At 41.0% G+C, this 14,841-nt stretch overlaps 1 protein-coding gene across 1 annotated transcript; it reads left to right on the top strand.

Annotated features, from left to right (window-relative positions):
• Nucleotides 1-3,263: 3,263 nt before the first annotated feature.
• Nucleotides 3,264-14,304, top strand: ZNF280BY (zinc finger protein 280B-like). Its single transcript, NM_001078120.2, is given in 2 exon segments — nt 3,264-3,391; nt 12,497-14,304. A coding segment is annotated over 1 exon segment (1,632 nt). The 5' UTR covers nt 3,264-3,391; nt 12,497-12,567; the 3' UTR covers nt 14,200-14,304.
• Nucleotides 14,305-14,841: the final 537 nt, after the last annotated feature.

The raw sequence follows: 14,841 nt of genomic DNA, 5'->3' as shown, positions 1-14,841 counted from the left end.
TCTAATATGCCACTTTGGAGATGTTAAAATGTAGCTAGTGTGACTGAGGTATTAAATCTTTGTGTGTGTTCAGCAGCTTCAGTCCTGTCTGACTCTTTGTGACCTCATCAGTGTAGCCTGCCAGGCTCCTCTCTCCATGGGATTACCCAGGCAATAATATGGGCAGGGGTCGCCATTTCCCTTTCCAGGGGATCTTCCTGAACCTGGGTGTCTTTTACATCTCCTGCATTGGGAGGCAAGTTCTTTACCACTAGCACCACCTGGGAAACCTCTTAAGTCTTTACTTTAATTTAATTAAATTAATTTAAAATGAAAAGATATGGCTAGAAGAACAAGATCTTCCTTATAAATGAGTTTCAATTAATTTGTATACTCAGTAACTTGTGTTTCTCTTAGATATTTTCCTCAAGATGAGAGTCCATGCCCCTCCCCAAGTGTAGGCTGGGTTTAGCAACTTGTTTCTAAAGAACAGAATATGTCAGAGGGAAGGAGATAACTTTATAGCAGAGGAACTAGTGGTAAGTCATATTGATAGTATGAATCCTTGATGGGAAGTGATAAGAAAGATATTTTGCCTTGGAGGTATAGTTCTAAAAATATATAAACCCCAGTGCAACCAGGAGAAACATATCAAACCCATATTGAGAGTCATTGTGCAAAATGCCTGTCCCTGAAGGACTCCTGAGAATTGTCAAAAGTCATGTAAAGCAAGGAAAGTTTAGGAAACTGCTATAGACCAGAGTAAACTAAGGGAGGTATCTGTAGCTTTTGGCTATATATCCTCATGCAGTTCAGTATCCTGTATGGGAATATGAAACTGGAAAAGAACATTTTTGGAAAAGCTGGTAAAATTTGCATAAAACCTGGAACTTAGTTAAAGGTACCCTACTGAAAGATGCTGGAATAATTGTGAGGCTTAATGGAGGTCATTTCACAGATATATATTTTAGACATTGCAAGTATTTTGTCTACATCACACCCTCTTCATTTTGACTTCACTGGAATGGAAATCTAAAGTATGGTACACTTAACTGAATTGAAATCTTCAAATACAAAGGATCAATAATATTTATATTGTGTGATCTGACCATATGCAATCATGAGAAATTGACAAAGAAACATCTTTTAAAATGCCATTCATTTGGGAAATATCACTAACTACATTAATCCATAATATATATCTCCATGGAATTTTCAGGCAAGACTACTGGAGCAGATTGCCATTATTTTCTCCAGGGGAATCTTCCTGACCCAGGATCGAACCCAGGCCTCTTGTGTCTCCTGCATTGGCTGGAAAGTTCTTTCCCAGTTGAGGTACCAGGGAAGCCCATACAATATATAATCTTTGTCTTAAGAAGAGAATATTAGGATATACTTGAAGTGAATGATAATGAACAAACTATGCAGCAAAAATTGTGAGACACAGTTAAAGTTGTATGGAGAAACGATGGAAACAGTGACAGACTTTATTTTCCTGGGGTCCAAAATGATTGTGGGTGGTGACTGCAGCCACGGAATTAAAAGATATTTGCTCCTTGGAAGAAAAGCTATGACAAACCTGGACAGCATATTAAAACACAGAGACATTACTTTGCTGACAAAGTCCATCTGGTCACAGCTATGGTTTTTCCAGCAGTCATGTATGGATGTGACAGTTGGATCATAAAGAAGGCTGAGTGCCAAAGAATTGATGCTCTTGATCTGTGGTGTTGGCGAAGACTCTTGAGAGTCCCTTGGACAGCAAGATTCAGCAGTCAATCGTAAAGGAAATCAACTCTGAATATTCACTGGAAGGACTGATGCTGAAGCTGAAGATCCAATAGTTTGGCCACCTGATGTGAAAAGCCAACTCATTGGAAAAGACCTTGATGCTGGGAAAGACTGAGGGCAGGAAGAAGTGGGCAGCAAAGGATGAGATGGTTGGATAGTATCACCAACTAAATGGACATGAGTCTGAGCAAACTCCAGGAGATAGTGAAGGACAGCGAAGCCTGGTGTGCTGCGTGCAGTGCATGGGGTTGCAAAGAGTCCTACATGATTGACAGACTGAACAACAACAACAACAAATTAAAGTAAACTTATAGCATTACATATAAGAGAAATGAGAGTTACAAATAACTATCTCAAAAAGTTGTAAAGATGCGCAACAGAACAAACTTATAGCGATAAGAAGGAATGCAATTAATAAAGAATGAAAAATGAATATAATAGAGAAGAAAATATTGTAACAAAACCAAGACTTTATTCCCCCATATGACTACTAGGAGACTTCCAGCAGAACAGAGCATTTTAAAAAGACTCTGTAAAGGGCCCAAAAAGAACTATTTTAGGCTTTGCGAATATGATCTTTGACGATTGATCAAGTTTTCAGTCATAGACAATAACCAAAGGAACTGGCAAGTCCCTGTTTCAACTTTAAGGACACCAAAAATTGAACTTCACACAATTTTCACGTCAGAAAATAATATGCTTTCGGTTTTCCTCAGCCATTAAAAAGTGTAGGCTCTAAAATTAAAAAAAAAAGAAAAAGAAAAAGAAGTAAAGCTCATTCTCAGCTCACTAGGCTGCTGCTAAGTCGCTTCAGTCCCGTCTGACTCTGTGCGACCCCATAGACAGCAGCCCACTAGGCTCCTCTGTCCCTGGCATTCTCCAGGCAGGAATACTGGAGTGGGTTGCCCTTCCCTTCTCCAATGCATGAAAGTGAAAAGTGAAAGTGAAATCGCTCAGTCGTGCCCGACTCTTAGCGACCGCATGCGCTGCAGCCTACCAGGCTCCTCCGTCCATGGGATTTTCCAGGCAAGAGTACTGGAGTGGGTTGCCGTTGTCTTCTCGGCTCAGCTCACTCTAGCTGTGCAAAATCGGGGGCAGGCTGCCCTGCATTGAGCAAAATGGAATTCCAAGAGAAGGGGCTTCAAGATCCAGGTGTACGGTCAAGGTCAAGTTTCTTAAGCAAGGGGCAGGTCACCCCTGAGGGCTGTGAGTGCTAGACACCATCATTGAAGTCCCCTGGTAGACTCGGAGGTCGTTCTCAGCCCTGTGCCCTGGCGACTGTGCAATCTATTTTCTTTTTTCCCCTTTGGTGAGCTGCGCAATCTTGACAGACCCAAGACACTTCAGATTCAGGTTCAGCCTGACTACGCCCCCAGCAGTTGCCTCCAGAGGGGGCCACCGCGCGCGCATGCGCGGAACTCGGCCTAGCGGCCAATCCGATTGCAGGCGTCAACACCTGGCAACCAATCGTCCTTGGCAGCGGACACGCCGGCAGTTGAAGCGGCGTCCCAGGCCTGAGGAGGCATTGTTCCCTCGGGCCTGCCTCCTCAGACTTAACCCAGGGACTGTTTAGGTGCAGGTGAGCTGCCGGCAGTTCTGGCATCGCCGCCCACGGGGACCGGTAAGGACTGGGGCCTGGTGCGGCCAAAGCGGTGCCAGAGTGCCCAGGGAAGGGTTTCTCAGATCCCCAATCTGGCGGGGCCTTGCTCGGCGGGACGGCCTCTGAGGGCCAAGGGAGCTTGAGGCCGGGCCTACAGGCCCCAGGCCCCTTTCGCCCTCTCCCCTCTCTAGTCTGGGTGGGAGCAGCTCTCCAGCAGCCTTCCTGTCCTAGGGGTGGGACAAGCCAGCTCGCGGAAAGGGCCTGTCATGCCCCCAGCCCCCCGCCCCTCCCAGGTCTCCTGTGGAACTTAATATATTTAAACACACACACATATACAAATCTTCACGCGGGTTTATGACTCGGGCCCAACCCGGTTCTGCAACCAGACACAGTCAGGCGGGCACAGCAAAAAAAAAAAAAAAAAATCAATCTAGTGGCCTCTCCACTGCCGCGGCGCTTTGGTCGTTTTCCTGTTTGCTCTGCCTCTCCTCGGACTCCAGGGCTGCCCCTGTCCCTGGGGGCCCCGAGATTCAGGCCTTTGGTTCGGAAAGGTGGCAGATGAGGTATTTGTTTGTTTGTTTGTTTGTTACTGAGAGAAGGGAGGTGGGAGGAAGAAGCTCAGGGAAGAGGAGTTCAATCACTTGCTCTGGTTGAGTGTGAGACACCTGGTCAGCATCTGTAGGGTAGGACCAGGTAGGGCCTGGGGGATAGAATGTTTCAGGAAGAGGTGACTCACCCTGACCTTTCCCTCTGCCCGACCCCAGGATGTGACCTTCTCCTGCCTGGGAAGGGCACTCAGGTTTTCAATGTGCCCCTGAGGTAAGGTGACAGACATTTTTACAATAAGGAACAAAGTTGTGTCTTTCTTGCCTTCCGTTTTTCTCCTTTCATTCATGGGCTGACATGTTGCTGTGGAGAGAGAGTTCTCCTGGGGATTAGCTGACCCTGATTGCGGGTGGTGACTTCAGGGCAATCATGGTTTCAGGTCACTCTGAAGCTCTCTGAGTTGAAACATTAAAAGCAGGCAGGGAGGCTACTGGCTTGCTTTCTCCTGCATTCTTGAAAGAAAAAAAAAGTAAGAGCACCATGGGTTTTAAGCTGTGTAGAGCTGACTCCTACCACTTGGTGAGGCTAAAATGGGGCAATGCACATATCCTAAGGTTTTAGCTACAAAAGCAAAGTAATGAAGGTATGGGAATTCCCTTGTGGCCTGGAGATTAGGATTCTTGGCTTTCACTGCAGTGGTCTGGATTTAACTTCTGGTCAGGGAACTGGGACCCCACAAGCCAAGCAGCGTGGCCAAATGAATAAAGTGGTTCATTCAGAGAAAATGTGTTGTGATTTAACATGTTTACATGGGATTACTTGCTCATTTTTGCACCTGTAAGAGCTTTATTTCATTAAGTAATTGAACTCCACTGGATGGGGGTGGGGGAGCATCTGAGTTCATTTCATGCCAGTAAACAAGATGATAGGTAGCTTTATGCCCAGCAACTTGTGCCTACAGCTCTGTTGCATAGTTATCTATTGCTGGTACAGCTTTGAACTTGACAGCATGTTTGGTTTTGATCACAACATGTGGCTTCATAGGATATTAGTTCCCCAACCAGGGATCGAACACAGGATCCTGGCAGTGAGAGGGCTGAGTCCTAATCAAACCACTGGACTGCCAGGCAACTCCTGTTTTTAGGTGTTTTGGTTTGTTTTGTGTTTTTTAAGTTTTACCATATTTATAGGAGAACTCTTCTGTGTGTAAGTATGATGTGAATGATATTATACCTCGAACTGTTTGTGTTGTACATATTATCTCAAAATTGAATAGTTTGAAAAAACTTACACTTGATATCTATTGGTCTAGAATCCAGTTGGGTAGTTTAGCCTCAGGGTCCCTCCTGAGGTGGTAGTCAAGCTTTTATCTGGTTTGGCAACCTCTGAAAACTTGGCTTATTGAATGTAAGTTCTCTTACTTGGCTGTACTCATGAGGCCTCAGTTCCTCCTTCTGTGGGCCTCTCCAAGGGGCTGCTCGTGTGGAGGCTGCTGTCTTTTCCCAGAATGAGTGATTCAGGAAAGAACTTGCATCCATGATAAAGTGCAGTCTTTTTTCAGACGTTACACATCTTCACTTCTGTATTTGCTTAGTCTCACAGGTCAACCCTGTGATAGTTTGAGAGAGAACTACATAGGGGTGGGAATATCAGGACATGTGATTCACAGGGTCATCTTGAAGGCTGGTGACCATACCCATTAATCCACCATGACAGCCTTTCTGCATATGATCTCAGTCTTGTTACTGTGAGCAAATTATTTGGCTTGTGTTCACTTCTTGTGTGCTGCTGCTTCTGCTGCTAAGTCACTTCAGTCATGTCTGACTCTGTGCAATCCCATAGACAGCAGCCCACCAGGGTCCCCCAGCCCTGGGATTCTCCAGGCAAGAACACTGGAGTGGGTTGGCATTTCCTTCTCCAATTCCTGAGAGTGAAAAGTGAAAGTGAAGTCTCTTAGCCCTGTCTGACTCTTCGAAAACCCCAGGACTGTGGCCTACCAGGCTCCTCCGTCCATGGGATTTTCCAGGCAAGAGTACTGGTGTGGGTTGCCATTTTCTACTCAATTCTTGTTTATTCAGTGATATTCTAGCAAGTCTCTTCTTTGTCCTGGATTAATTTTTCTGTTTCTCTGGATGGTTCCCATCAGCAAACAGACTGACTATAATGTCACCTCTCATTAAAAATTTGTCTTTTGTGACACATCCTGCTTCTGCTTTTTTTTATTTTATGTTTTCTTATTATGGACTTCTGCAGAGTTGTTTGTAGAATTTTTTATCTCCATTTCTCTCATTTTCCTTTAAATCCACTCTTGTCAAGGTCACCAGTGAATTCCAAATGTTTAACTCAGTGGTCAATTTTTATTTTTTTTATTTTTAAAAATTTTTATTATTATTATTATTATTTTAAATTTACAATATTGTATTGGTTTTGCCATATCAACATGAACCCGTCATGGGTGTACACGTATTCCCCATCCTGAACCCTCCTCCCACCTCCCACCCCATACCATTCCTCTGGGTCATCCCAGTGCAGCAGCCCCAAGCCTCCTGTATCCTGCATTCAACCTGGACTGGTGATTCATTTCGAATATGATATTATACATGTTTTAATGCCATTCTCCCAAATCATTCTCCCCTCCCTCTCCCACACAGTCCAAAACACTATACATCTGTGTCTCTTTTGCTGTCTTGCATACAGTGTTGTTGTTACATCATTCTAAATTCCATATATATGTGTTAGTATACTGTATTGGTGTTTTTCTTTCTGGCTTACTTCAGTCTTTATAATAGGCTCCAGTTTAATTCACCTCATTAGAACTGATTCAAATGTATTCTTTTAAATGGCTGAGTAATACTCCATTGTTTATACGTACCATGGCTTTCTGATTCATTCATCTGCTGATGGTCATCTAGGCTGCTTCCATGTCCTGGCTATTAGAAACAGTGCTGCGATGAACATTGGGGTACACATGTCTCTTTCAATTCTGGTTTCCTCAGTGTGTGTGCCCAGCAGTGGGATCACTGGGTTGTATGGCAGTTCTATTTCCAGGTTTTTTTTTTTTTCTTATTTTTTTTAAGGAATCTCCACACTGTTCTCCATAGTGGCTGTATTAATTTGCATTCCCATCAATAGTGTAGGAGGGTTCCCTTTTCTCCACACCCTCTCCAGCATGTATTGCTTGTAGACTTTTGAATTGCAGTCATTCTGACTGGCATAACATGGTACCTCATTGTGGATTTTGATTTGCATTTCTCTGATAATGAGTGATTGTTGAGCATTTTTTCATGTGTTTGTTAGCCATCTGTATGTCTTCTTTGGAGAAATGTATATTTAGTTCTTTGGCCCATTTTTGATTGGGTTGTTTATTTTTCTGGAATTGAGCTGCAGGAGTTGCTTGTATATTTTTGAGATTAGCTGTTTTTCAGTTGCTACATTTGCTATTATTTTCTCCCATTCTGAAGCCTGTCTTTTTACCTTCCTAATAGTTCCTTTGTGGTGCAGAAGCTTTTACGTTTAATTAGGTCCCATTTGTTTATTTTTGCTGTTATTTCCAATACTCTAGGAGGTGAGTCATAGAGGATCCTGCTGTGATGTATGTCGGAGAGTGTTTTGCCTATGTTCTCCTCTAGGAGTTTTATAATTTCTGGTCTTATGTTTAGATCTTTAATCCATTTTGAGTTTATTTTTGTGTATGGTGTTAAAAAGTGTTCTGCTACTGCTGCTAAGTCACTTCAGTCGTGTCCGACTCTGTGCGACCCCATAGACGGCAGCCCACCAAGCTCCACAGGCCCTGGGATTCTCCAGGCAAGAACACTGGAGTTGGTTGCCATTTTCTTCTCCAGTGCATGAAAGTGAAAAGTGAAAGTGAAATCACTCAGTCATGGCTGACCCTTAGCGACCCCATGAACTGCAGCCTTCAAGGCTCCTCTGTCCATGGTATTTTCCAGGCAAGAGTACTGGAGTCAGGTGCCATTGCCTTCTCCAAAAAGTGTTCTGCTTTCATTCTTTTACAAGTGATTGACAAGTTTTCCAGCACCACTTGTTAAAGAGATCGTCTTTTCTCCATTGTATATTCTTGCCTCCTTTGTCAAAGATAAGGTGTCCATAGGTGTGTGGGTTTACCTCTGGGCTTTCTGGTTTTTTTTCCATTGATCTATATTTCTGTCTCTGTGCCAGTACCATATTGTCTTGATGATTGTGGCTTTGTAGTAGAGCCTGAGGTTGTTATTTTATTTAATTTATTGGCAGCCTTTATTAGAGCAGTTCATTTCCTCCTCCCTGGGGAAAAAAAATGTTTCATTTGGATTATAGAATGCTTGTCTTTCCTGCTTCTCTTCTATGTAAAGTTCTTCCAGATACAATGTGTGACCTTTGTGTCTGGCTTTATTCAGATGCCATGTTTTCTTTTCAAATATTTATTTATCTAGCTATGTGGCATGTGGGATCTTAGTTCCTAGCCCAGGAATGGAACCTGTGCAGAGTCTTAAACACTGGATCTCCAGGAAAGTCCCCTAGTTTGTGTATTTTCAAGATTCATCCATTTCTTGGCTGTATAGCAGCACATTTTTTTTTTTATGGCTGAATATGGTATATCAATATGGTATGTGGCTTACCTGTAGTCCATTGTGAGCATATACCACCATTTATTTATCCATTCATCAACTAATGGATAATATTTGGATGGTGTATTCTTTGTGGCTATTGTGAATAATGTTGCTGTGAACACTGTTTTTGCATGGACTCAACATTTTCATTTTTTATGGATATATACAAAAGAGTGAAATTTCTGGATCATATGGCTACTCTATATTAATTTTTGAGGTACTGACAAACCACTTTTCCAAAGTGATTGTACTATTTTACAGCAATTACATCAACAATATATGAAGATTCCTTTTCTCCACATCCTCTGCAGCACTTGTTATTATTCCTCTTTTTGATTACAGCCAACCTAATGGTAGGAGAAGGCAATGGCATCCCACTCCAGTACTCTTGCCTGGAAAATCCCATGGATGGAGTAGCCTGGTGGGCTACAGTCCATGGGGTCACTAAGAGTCAGACACGGCTGAGCGACTTCACTTTCACTTTTCACTTTCATGCATCGGAGAAGGAAATGACAACCCACTCAAGTGTTCTTACCTGGAGAATCCCAGGGACAGGGGAGCCTGGTGGGCTGCCGTCTATGGGGTCGCACAGAGTCAGACAGGACTGAAGCGACTTAGCAGCAGCAGCAACCTAATAGGTGTGAAGTAGTATCTCACTGAGACTGATTTACATTTTGTTACGGGCTTCCTTGGTGGCTCAGAAGGTAAGATGTCTGCCTGCAATGCAGGAGACCTGGGTTCGATTCCTGGGTTGGGAAGATCCTCTGGAGAAGGAAATGACAATCCACTCCAGCATTCTTGCCTGGAAAATCCCATGGATGGAGGAGCGTTATAGGCTACCATCCATGGGGTCACAAAGAGTCGGACATGACTGAGTGACTTCACTTTCTTTCACTTTCAATCATGTTAAGCAGTATTTTTTGTGATTGTTGGCCATTTGCATATCATATTTGGTGAAAAGTCCATTCAAATTATTTTCCTGGTTGTTAGATTTTTTTTTAATTGTTGTAAAAAAACCAAACATCTAACTTAAATTTTTACCAGTTTAACCATTTTTACGTGCTAAGTATTTCACACAATTTCATCAGCCTTTTTGGAGAAAGAAATGGCAGCCCACTCCAGTATTCTTGCCTGGAGAATCCCATCGACAAAGGAGCCTGGTGGGCTACAGTCCATGGGGACACAATGAGTCATACACGACTGAGCAACTCACACAAGTACACACACACACACACACACACACACAGAGTCACAGTGTTGTTTTGTTGTTGTTGTTGTCATTTTTTTAGCTGTTCTATGCAGCTTAAATGACAGTTTCCTGGTTGAGAATCATACCCAGGCCCCTAATAGGAAAGTTTGGAGTCCTAACCTCTGAAATATCATGGAATTCCTTATCACATTGCTATGAAATAGATCTCTACACCTTTTCATCTTGCAAAATTGAAACTCTGTACCCATCACCTGTCCCATTAAACAACAACTCCTCTTTTCTTCCCTGTTTCCATGGACCCTGGACTCCATCATTCCACTTTGTTCCTTTCTATTGCTTGACTATATTAGATATTTCGTATAAGTGGAAACATACACTTTTGTCTTTTTTATGACTGGCTTATTTCCTTTGGCTTGATGTCTTAAGTGATCATGAAGTTGTAGCTTGGGGCAGAATTTCCTTTATATGGCTTAATAATGTTCCATTATATGTATGTATCACATTTGATAGATGTTTAGATGCTTCCACCTCTTAGTTGTTGTGATTAGGGATGCTTTGAGCATGGCTATGCAAATATCTCAAGACCCCATGTTAACTTCTTTTGAATTTATATTCAGAAGTGGAATTGATGAATCATGTGGTAGTTCTATTTTTAATTTTTTGAGGAGGCTTTAGACTGTTTTCTGTAGCAGTTGCACCATTTTAAAATCTATCCATAACACACAAGGTCCAGTTTCTGTACATACTTGCCAAGAGTTTTCCTTTCCTTTCCTTCCTTTTACCTTTCCTTTCCTTCATATGTAAACACACACACATGCACGAACAATTTTTTTCATATCCTTTCCCATTACTGTTTATCACAAATTATGAATATAGTTCCTTGTGCTACACAGTAGGATCTTTTTTTATCTATTCTATATATTAACATTATAGTTTGCATCTGCTAGTCACCAGCTCCCAATCTATGCCTCCCCCACCCTTCCTCTCTTGGTAATCACATAGTCTGCTCACTATGTCTGTGAGTCTGTTTCTGTTTCACAGATAAGTTCATTTGTGTTATAGTTTATAGTCCACATGTAAGTGATACCATATGATATTTGTCTTTCTCTTTCTGACATCCTAAGTATTATTTTTAATGCTAATGTAGAGTCAAGTGTTTACTTGACTTCATTTTCAGAACATTTGTTGCTACTGTATAGAAATGTGATTGACTTTTAAAATATTTATCTTATATTCTTCAAGCTTTTTATTAATTCTAATACCTGTGGTTTCTTTGGGATTTTCTATATATAAAAGTATGGTATCTCCAATATACTTTGACTTTTTCCTTTCCATTCTGAAGGCTGTTTTTTTGTTTGTTTGTTTGTTTGTTTTAAGCAACAACAACAATTCCTTTTTCTTACCTGATTGCTCTGGTTATAGAACTGCCAGTATAATATTGAACCAAAGTGTGGAATAGACTTCCTTATGTTGTTCCCAATCTTATAGGGAAAGCTTTCAGTGTTTCATTATTAAGTATGATTTAGCTGTGGGTCGTTTACAGGTACCCTTTGAGAAAGTTCTCTTCTGTTCTTAGTTATTAAGTGGTTTACTTTAACCCCTATTATGAAAAGGTGCTAGATTCAGGGAAATGCTTTTTCTGCAGGCAGATGTGTTTTTTGTCCTTTATTGTGTTAAAATGGCATAATGTCGATTGACTTTCATATAATGAACCAACTTTGCATACCTCCATAAATCCCACGTGATCATGGTATATAATCTTTTTTATATGTTGTTAGGTTTTGTTTGCAAGTATTTTGTTGAGGACTCTTGCATCTGTATTCATACAGAATATCCGTTGTGTGTGTGTGTGTGTGTGTGTGTGTGTGTGTGTGTGTGTGTGTGTGTGTGTGTTTGATGTCTCTGTCTGATATTGGTATTAGTGAAATACTGTCATGACTTTGCCTGATATGTGGGGAAGAGAAATGTGGAATGAAGGATGAAGCATTGTTGGATTTAAGTTTAGTCAGGATTAGAGGAAGAAATTTAGGATGTGTAAGTGTGGCTTTGGGGGTGAGATTATCAAGAGAGTTCATTCTCAATTTTCTAGGCCTGTGTTAAGTGCTTGACATTGAATTATGCTGTTTGTTAACTGTGTATAGATACTTTATATTTGAATTTGCTACCTATTTTCTGTATTAACATTTATGAAATTAGTATGTGTGAATCAGTTGTAATGTGCATTTAAGATAACTTTTTTTCCAATTTTACTACAAAACAAGATGCCATTAAATAGCTGACGCTTTTTAAAAAGAGCTTAACCTTAAGTCTAAGAAATAAGCATGTTTGTCTTTAAGGTGCGGAAACACATTTAAAAGTTATAAATTTGCCCAAAAAGATGCAGCTGGTGTGTGATTAACTTAGAATTCCAGCTTAATCTTCTTTGACTCCAAAGTCCATGTTTCTAAACACTGTACAATAGTGCAGTTGTAAAAATACTCGTGCTTTACATGTGATTTCTCCTAATGATCAGTGGTGGTATTCGGTTTTTTCTTTTTCTTTCTTTTTTTTTTACTTAGAAGAGATTAAAATCAACATGGAACAAAGCTATTATTCTTGAGTCATGTAGACTTGTAGTCATAGGTTATTCATCTTTCATTTAGTCTCTTTGATGCTCAGTATCTTTATTTGTAAGATAAGGGTGTTTATAACTACCATAGAGTTTTGGAGATAACCAAATAGCACATTTTTCTGTACTTAACTAATATGTAGTATATTTATACCTAGGTGGCAGTTTATTTAAAGGAAGCACTGGGACTTGTGGTCACACCCTCCAAGAACAAAAAAGTATTTAAAATATGGAACCACCATGGATGTCATGTGAAGAAGAACAAGAGCCAGAACCACAGAAAAGCGAGGGAGAAACCAAACTAGTAAATGATGAAGATGCTGAACTCATCTTGGTTGGAGTGGAACATGTACATGAGGATGATGATGTGATCTTTGTTGGGATGACCTCAAATTCAAAACCAGTCATTTCAAACATACTGAACAGAGTTACCCCAGGTTCTTGTTCAAGGAGAAATAGGTATGGTCACTTCAGGAAAGATAATGCTCAGAAATTACAGCCTGTTAGTCATGTGACTCCTACATCAGAAGCAAAGACTGTCTTGCCACTTTCTGTCTCTGAATCAAGATCAACAGATAGTCCTATTATTATTGAGCCTTTGTCCAAAGCGGATTCTAAAAATATTTCACCACAAATAATGCCTAATAGCTTTTCAGAGTTATGTTCTCCTTTGATTACCTTCACAAGTTCATTGCAGCATCCAGTAGAAACAGCAGTTTCTGCAGGAGATATGGATAAAAGTCCTCGTGTATCAAAGCGACTTTCCACTTCTGAAACAAATAGCACAAGTCCCAAAAGGCCTACACTCAGTGATGGAGTTATAGGAGAACATTCTTTAGCTTTGTCCCTTTCAGGTACTTTTCATACAGTGACTACTCAGCAAAGCACACCAGACAGTGTTCATAACTCATTAAGCCATGTTCAGAGTGGAGAACCTTGTCCAACAGCTTTTCCAAAGGACAATGTTCATTGCAAGCCTGTAAGTCCTGTAGGGGGAAATGTATTGACAAAAACTGACTTTCCAAGTGTATCAAGTCAAAATAAGTTTGCTGATCCCACAGAAGGCAATCTGATTGTGTTACTTCGTGACTTCTACTATGGACAGCATATAGGAGATGGGCAGCCAGAACCAAAAACTCACACAGCCTTTAAATGCCACAGCTGCTTGAAGGTTCTAAAAAATGTTGAGTTTATGAATCACATGAAGCACCATTTGGAACTTGAGAGGCTGAGAGGTGACAGCTGGAAATACCACACCACCTGCCAGCACTGCCACCGCCAGTTTCCTACGCCCTTCCAGCTGCAGTGTCATATTGAAAGTGTCCACACTTCCCAGGAGCCCTGCACAGTCTGTAAAATCTGTGAATTGTCCTTTGAGGCAGATCAGATTCTCTTACAGCACATGAAAGATAATCATAAGCCTGGTGAAATGCCCTATGTATGCCAGGTTTGCAGTTACAGATCATCATTCTTTGCAGATGTGGATGCACATTTCAGAGCATACCATGGTAACACTAAGAATTTACTTTGCCCCTTTTGTCTCCAAATTTTTAAAACTGAAGCACTATACATATGTCATTATAAACAGCACTGGGCAAAGCGTTTTCACCAGTGTTCCAAATGTCGGCTACAATTTTTAACTTGTAAAGAGAAAAGGGAGCACAAGACCCAGTGTCATCAAATGTTTAAGAAGCCTAAGCAGCTAGAAGGATTACCTCCTGAAACAAAAGTTGTTATTCAGGTATCACTGGAACCCCTTCAACCAGGATTGGTGGAAGTAGCATCCATTACTGTGAACGCATCTGATTCTGAACCATCACCCCCCAAATCTAAAAGTAGGAGGTCAAAAAAACCCGGTTAAGTCTACTTTAAGTAAGTCTGAAGCAAGTATTTCAAAGTTATAAACTCCATTAAAAACAAAAAATTCAACTATAGCATTATTCAATAATAAATACAGAGAAACCAATGCGTAATTTATGTGTTTTTGTTTTAAATACATGAAGTATAGTTTTGTTTGAATATTGAGATGTTATTTAAAAATATATTACCTGTTTTTCATACAGTTGTCTTAGCACTAAAAAGTATGTGTGCGTGTGTGTGTGTGAGAGAGAGAGAGAACGAGAGAGGTGGCGAAAGGAAAAGTAACAGCCTATTTTGGTATTTCATGTTATTTGTAAGTTTGAAAGCTCTGCTATACGTATAATCTGTAGAGTGTTTTAGCAACGTAATTTTCAACTGTTTTCATGCCTTGACTATCTCAATATTAACTATATAGACAGATTGGAATGGCTTTGTTATTGTATGTTCCCTTGTGCTGCTGAACTCTCCGGAGTGCCTCTGTTGTGCTGATCTAAGATAACCTGGCTCCAAAAGCCTGGTGTGGAGAAGTTGATGGAGAAGCTATGATGTGAGTTGGGACCAGACATGGGATTTAGTCAATGCAGAGCTGTGGCTTCTTGTCCCATTGGAGGAAGAGGTATGCATTCCCTCCAGGCATGGAGCC

This window comes from Bos taurus, chromosome Y, assembly GCF_002263795.3.
Source record: "Bos taurus isolate L1 Dominette 01449 registration number 42190680 breed Hereford chromosome Y, ARS-UCD2.0, whole genome shotgun sequence".
NCBI lineage: Eukaryota > Metazoa > Chordata > Mammalia > Artiodactyla > Bovidae > Bos > Bos taurus.
The sequence above is the reverse complement of the archived record's forward strand: the minus strand, read 5'-3'. Positions and strand labels throughout refer to the sequence as shown.